This window comes from Mustela nigripes, chromosome 9, assembly GCF_022355385.1.
Source record: "Mustela nigripes isolate SB6536 chromosome 9, MUSNIG.SB6536, whole genome shotgun sequence".
Taxonomy (NCBI): Eukaryota; Metazoa; Chordata; class Mammalia; order Carnivora; family Mustelidae; genus Mustela; species Mustela nigripes.
The window spans coordinates 47,484,396-47,491,403 of NC_081565.1; the positions used below are offsets into that span (position 1 = coordinate 47,484,396).

At 42.5% G+C, this 7,008-nt stretch overlaps 1 protein-coding gene across 1 annotated transcript; it reads right to left on the minus strand.

The window, feature by feature from the left end:
• Positions 1-2,898: 2,898 nt before the first annotated feature.
• On the minus strand, positions 2,899-3,462 carry LOC132025121 (interferon alpha-1/2-like). The gene has a single exon (XM_059412287.1). The coding sequence runs from the start codon at positions 3,460-3,462 to the stop codon at positions 2,899-2,901; it is 564 nt and encodes a 187-aa protein (XP_059268270.1).
• Between the last annotated feature and the right edge of the window lie 3,546 nt (positions 3,463-7,008).

A 7,008-nucleotide genomic window follows, 5' to 3' on the forward strand; every position in this document is an offset into this window, starting at 1 on the left:
TGTATAGCTCTGCTTAATAGATTAGAAAAGAAAGTGTTCATTTTACTCCGTTTATTTGATTCAGTGTTTAGATGGACAAAAATTTCAACTGAGAGCTATATATTTTTAAAATTTATTTATTTATTTTCAGAAAAACAGTATTCATTATTCTTTCACCATACCCAGTGCTCCATGCAATCCGTGCCCTCTGTAATACCCACCACCTGGTACCCCAACCTCCATCTCTCCACCACTTCAAACCCCTCAGATTGTTTTTCAGAGTCCATAGTCTGAGAGCTATATTTTAAGCTATTTATTCTTTACTGGATATCTAATATGATGAATGACTTCTCAATTTTTTCTTACTTAAAATGAAATATAAAAGTACAATGCTAATTAAGAATTTGTAGAAAGACATAATAATATCGGTATCCTTAGATAATGAGAATCATTCCAAATTGCTAATAGCCAATGGATTATTCAATTATTTATTGGATGTTTGTTTTTCATGTACCATATTTTAGTATGGCCTCAATAAGAAAATGATTTTTAACTTTACTTGCTGCTAGATACTCATCAAGTTATTCTCAAAATAGTTTTTCTATTTATACCAGATAGAATTCTTGATGCAATGAATAAGTTTTGAATAATTAAATGATTATGTATAATCTATTTGTATTTATTTCCAAAACCCACATCAAAATAAGGCTCAAAGACAAGCAACGTCCACAAGACAGCCCATGGCATGTTGAAGCCTTATTCCCAACCCTCAAACTACTTGTTACATTGTTGGAAGCAACTGGACCAGTGTTCCCTCTGGTGGGGGGATGCTGAAATGTGGGAGAGACCTTGAAGCTCCAGAGCAGGAAGGATGGGGAAAATCTCTGGACCTTCTGCTCACTTTTACTAGGAATCTATCTGCTGTTTTTGTAAAAAAAAAAAAAAAAAAAAAAAAAAAAAAAGGAAAAGAAAAGGTATTTTTGTTGAAGGTCATGGCTTATAACACTAGCAGAGAGCAGAGTCTGTTCATTCCAGGAAACTTTTTGTTTGTGTTTCTTTCTGTTTCTTTGCTTCCTCTGGAAGAAAATCTCCCACCAGGGGACAGACTTCTACATACAACAAGAGCCCGTGTGCACACCTGGTCACTGTCTAGCCCACCTTGCCCTCTCGCTGGCAGCCTCCCCTGTATAGACTGTGATGGGCCACAGAACAGCAGCCTCCTGCTCCTATCTCCTCTCTGCTCCTGCCCCTGTGACATCACTGCAGTGGGGACATTCCCTCAGGTCAACAATAGTCACCAGGAGAAAAAAAAAACAAGACTTCTTCTAAGCGAGTTTCGAAAAACCTGGAAGTTTCACACAACTTGTGTTCTTCTTTGTGGGTAAGAAGTAAAAGGGCCAGGCAGAAACCACAAAGGAAAAGGAAGCAGCTGTGTGAATGGGCAGGAGAGGCTCCTAAGGAGGGAGGGGGGAGGGGAGCTCACAGGAGGTTTCTCCACTGGGGAGAGGGAAACTCTGTGATTGGAGAGTGAAAGGATGGGATCTTGGAGGGCGTGGAGGAAGGGGACATGTGCTGTACCAGAACACATCGAGTATGCGGACATAGGTACAGTGTATATGTATACATAATACATTATTGTGTATCTAATTACAGTCAATGGATAGTCACCTGTTTCTAAGGGGTTTTTAATTTTTTTTCACAATGATATTTTGGAGGATGATCATTATTACAACAGCTCTAGGAATATTTCCACCTCACTTTACATCTGGGGAAACTGAGCTGCAGAGAGCTCCTGTGAGGTTCTCATGATCAAACAAGGAGATGGAAGCAGAATTCCAGATGTAAGGCACAGTCCTGTAGCCCATGGGATAAATTCCTGCCTGAGATTCCTCTTGGGAAATTCTGAATCTTCCCTTCTGCCACGCTTCCTGGAGATCATTCTTCCCTGGTGGCGTCCCACCTGCACTGGCTGCCCCATCGCTGTGCCCTTGACAGGCTCCCCTTCTCCTTCTCAGCCTTAAATGTCAAACATTCTCTGAAGCTTTAGGGCATCTTTTCATTCCACTCTCATGTCAGACGGAAGGACTTTCAGCACCGTGCCTCGACCCTGACCTGAGCCTAAGGCAGACACTTAATCTACTGAGCCACTCGGGTGACCCTGGACGATCCATTTGCTAAAGAATATTCGCACTTGGCTGTCTACCGAGTGATGTGGAATGTATCTGGTGCTTTTCATTTTATTTCCTGACATGTCTGCTTCCTTTTCTACTTACAAAATTCATGTTTACCCTTCTTCTCACTCTTCCCTTTAACATAACTGATATTACTTCACTACAATTGTTGTCCCAAGGCTAGTTTTTGTACAAAATCCAAGACACAGCATTGGTTTGGGAAGTCTGCCTTTCCCGTGACGACAGCATGCAAAGTGACTTCCAGGAAGTCAATGCGATTACTTCTAATGTGAAAACAAAGTAATGAGTGAGAGAGTGGTACAGTCCATTCTTTCATCAGGTTGTAATCAACTAGTTCCCTGCTTCAATTAGAAACAAACGCAAGAAGTTTTCTATAGAAACATTTAATGATCAGAAAATAAATAATTTGATACACATAAAACATTATACAATTCTCTTAACCACAAAGGGAAGGTACAACTAATATAATACAATAAAAAATAACTTAAATCTTATAAATAGTGAAATAAATAAATAAATAGTTAAATAGGCAGATCCGCATGGTCATCTGAAAGTGACAGGTATTTGTAATGTTGACTTCCTGTTGCCTAATACTCCTGAACACATGTGACAAAGTGATTCAGTTCATGTCATGATGACAGCAGAAATGAGAGTCTTTGACACTGCAGGACACATGGGAGTGTGATAGTATTCTTCAGAGAGAACCATTTCGATGTTGAAATGGGTGTCACTTCCTGCTCCTTAGACTCCTTTGCAAGGCTGTTGATGCATACAAGGGTTTCATGATCTCTGCTCGGACCGTCTCCCAGGCACAAGGGCTGTATTGCTTCTCTTGCAGATAGAGGGAGATTCTCTGGAAGTAGTTCCTCAGGATGGAGTCCCCATTCACCAGGGGTGGCTCTCCCACCCCAACCTCTTGCAGGGGACAGGCTTCCAGGTGGCCCAGCTGCTCAGAAAGTCCCGAGCACAATTCCTCCAGGAGGGTCGTATTCCAAGGAGCAGGTGAGGCCTCTGTGCAGAAGAGGTGGAAGGTCTTCTGGTTCGTCACATGGACGACAGAGAGGGCGTAAGCCTTCTGCAGCTGCTTGTTGTTGAAGGCCTCCTGGGGGAAGCCAAAGCTGTTTGTGTACCTATCACAGGAGCTAGCAGACAGTCTCCTCATTTGTCGCAGGAGCATCAGGGCCCTCCAGTGCAGCAGGTCGTGGTCCTGAGGCAGGTCACATCCCAGAGAGCCGAGGGAGTGGCAGCTGAGCACCACCAGGGCCACCAAGAAGGAGCAGGGCAGGGCCATCGGGGATCCTGCAGATGCTGTTGTCCTGGCTGGGGTGGGCACGTCTGGGACCCTTGGCTCTAGCTCCTCTGAACATCTTCTCTTGTGCGTGAGGCTTAAGTAGGGGACATCGGAGTTTTCAATTTCTGTATGTTTCCCTTACTTTTTACTTCTCTTTTTGATTTCCTTTCTACACTTTCTACTTGGGTTGGAGCATGAGTTTCTCAACCATGTATTATTTTCTTTGAGTATTATCTTTGCCTCCAGAATCTTTTTGGATTTTTTTCTTAATTGCAACTATGAAGAAAACTTAATAGCAGGGAGACACAGTATGTATCGTTATATATTGTATTTTTGTCTGTGTTTTAAGAAAAAAAAAGTGTAACGTTTTTCCAATTCAGGGTCCAGAATGACTAAAAATTTTAAGCTAATAGTTATATTTTAAAGCTATTGATGCTCATGTATATAAGTAAATTAGATGAGTGACTTATAATTTCTGTACATGTATACAGTGAAGTATATGGAATACATAGGCAAATAAACAATTTCAAATTGGACATAATGAATTCGGTGTACCTGAACATTTACAATCAATCCAGATTGCTAAATGCAAGTGAAAATATGAATGATTACTTAACATGTGTTTTTTAGTGCACTGAATTTGAATGTTGCCTCATAGGACTCATATGACAAAATTATTATTTCAAGATCTTTATTTATTTATTTTTGATTAAGATTTATTATTTATTTATTAAGATTTTATTTTTATTTTTTTTTAATTTGACAGAGGGAAAGATACAGAGAGAGTACCAGTAGACAGAGCAACAGGCAGACAGTGAGGGAGAAGCAGGCTCCCAACGAGCAGGGAGCCTGATGCGAGGCTCCATCCCAGCATCCTGGGATCATGACCTGAGCTGACAGCGGCCGCCCAACTGACTGAGCCCCCCAGGCACCAAGACAAATTCATCTTTAACTTCACCTGCTACTACGTATTCTGGGAGGTATTGTCAAAATATTTTTTCTGCTTAACACTAGATAGTTACTGAGTAACTATGAGTTTTGTAGAGCTAAATCATAAAATTTAATGTATTTGTGTTTTCATTTCCAAAGCCTGCATCACAACAGGCCTCAGACATCAGCAATGGCAACAAGACACCACTGGCAGCTCACTGGTAAGAAAGATCACCTGTCCAGGTAAGACTCTGAGACCCAGGAAACGATGGAGAGAAACTCCTCCAAACCTAAAGGATTCCTGTTATTCCTAGGTTTGTCACACTGACCTTACAGTTTGTGTCCTCCAAGAATTCTGTGCCATTGCTTCTTATGTAATATCCAAGAAAACCAATGAAAGACAATATATACCAAGGTTTTGTTAGAGCGCTCCAAGGCATTGCAAGTGCCCACAGCAGGAAGCCTGGTTCATGTCTGGGAAGAGGAGGTGTCAAGGTTCTAATTCCAGATGACGGGATTTTTCCAGTAACACCTCACTGACAAGGTAGTTATCATATCTATTAAGCTCTTTCATCTGCAGTGACTGAGTGTCCTCCACCTGGGCTCTCCTGGGCTCACTCCTGAGGACAGGCTCACCATGACCTGAGGACTCTAGATTCCCCTATTGTGCAGGGGCTGGTTTCCTTGTTAGCAAAAAACTTAATGGCCCTACATCCTTGCCCTTGCCCTTGCCCTTGCCCCTGGAGTGTTTGTGTCCGGGACCCTCTCAGTGCTCACCTCCTCCTCTCCTGACCAGGTATCAAAGGTGTCAACAGCACCCAGATGCTGAGGGTCCTCTTTAGTTTCTCCAAGTAGAGGAAAGACCAATTATAATCCTTTCACCTTGAATAAGGGAATATATTTATTGTGCCATCACAGCTCCTAATTTTCTTTTTTTTTTCATTGTTTTAAAGTAAGCTCCACCCACATGTTTTTTTTTTTTTAAGTAAGATCAACATGGGGCTTGAACCCAAAGTCTGACATAAAGCCCTGAACTTAGAGTAAGATTCATATCCTCAACCAACTGAGCCACCCAGGATCTCCCATCGTTCAAATTTTCCTGAAACTAGGGAACACTTGTTACGTCCAAAACTTCTGAGCTGAGCACAGGGATTTCACTCACTGGGTCTCTCAGGAGAATCTTCCAGCACAGAAACTGAAGACTTTCACTAGCTCATTCAGACTGTGTGTTTCCAGTAGGCAGCTTCATCTGGCCATCTGTCTGGTGCTCAGAATGCGGGGGAGGAGGAGGTCTAGGCTATGGTGTCAGGGACAAACCACCTTGTTGCCTTTCCTTATTCACGGTGTTGCATTTTCAACTTAAGTAACAACAACAAAGATAATTTGATTTACTTAATATTTCCACATGCTTTACTGGACATACTCTCACTTGCTGGTCCTGATCATGTTCTATGTCATCATGAGGATCACACAGAGGGAATGAAGAGGAGGGCCAAGGGGCTGCCCCAGGTTTCTCTTTCATTTTTAAAACATCAGTTTTTCTGTTTCTCATGTCACCTTTCCTCGAAAGCAAAACATGACAGCTGTGTGTGGGGGAGGGGAGAAGACACCTGTTTTGTCTGAACGTGACAAAAGTGAAAGAGTGGCCTGTCCACTGAGAAAATGGCAGAGTGTACGTCAACAAAGTTGATGCAGAAACACTGGGGATGAGCAGCTCTGGCAGACAGGAAGAATGAAGGCTGTACTAAGTTATTGCAAGTCAGGAAAGTGACTGCCTCGGCCAGAGGATCCCACAAGACCAACTCTTGGGTCCCCATGAGGCCCTCAGCTCTACAAGAGGAGCCACCTCATTTTCCTTTCATTCAATCCACATGTACTTGGCTCTGAGGAGAGATGAGAGGAGTCACATCAAACAGCTCTGAAGTAATTGGTGACCTGGACTCAGCTGCTCACCCTCTCTGGAAGGAGACAGTATCCTTGCCCTGCTTGAGAGCTCTACCTACCTGATAAACCACTCAGACCTGGAAAAGGTTGTCTGAGAAATCCAATATGAAGACGAGGGGAACTGAAAGATCCTACATGATTCTGCTCTGCACCTGGATTAGAATAATGATGAGGATATTTTAAATCACAACACTAAAGCTGCTTGCATTCTAGCCCTTCTAAGATCCTTGAAACCATTACCTCTGTCTTCTCATTAACCCCATTGGGATTCCGCTTATTTCTGCAGCTGTTTGGAGAGAAACAGAAACCCGGTGTTAGAATTATTCAGATTGAACCAATATCCAAGGTAGAACACAAAGGAGTTGTGAGATAATGGCTGGTCTGGAAGCAGCTGTTAAAAGATGTGAAGAAAAGAAATGGACAGAGGGTTCAAGAAGCAGGAGAGGCCATGGAGTGAATTCAGTCAGGTGGAGAGGAAGAGGGATCAAGGATTCTAGATCGCACTGTAGATACCAAAGACTTGTTGACTGTGGTTGTGTATGGCAACAGGGGGTGTGGTGGAGTCAAATGCATGAGTGACTTGAAGTTCCTAAGACAAGTTGTCAGGATCTCTTTTAAATACTCATGAGAGTGGGGAGGAGTCAAGATTGCAGAGAAGTAACAGGCTGAGAT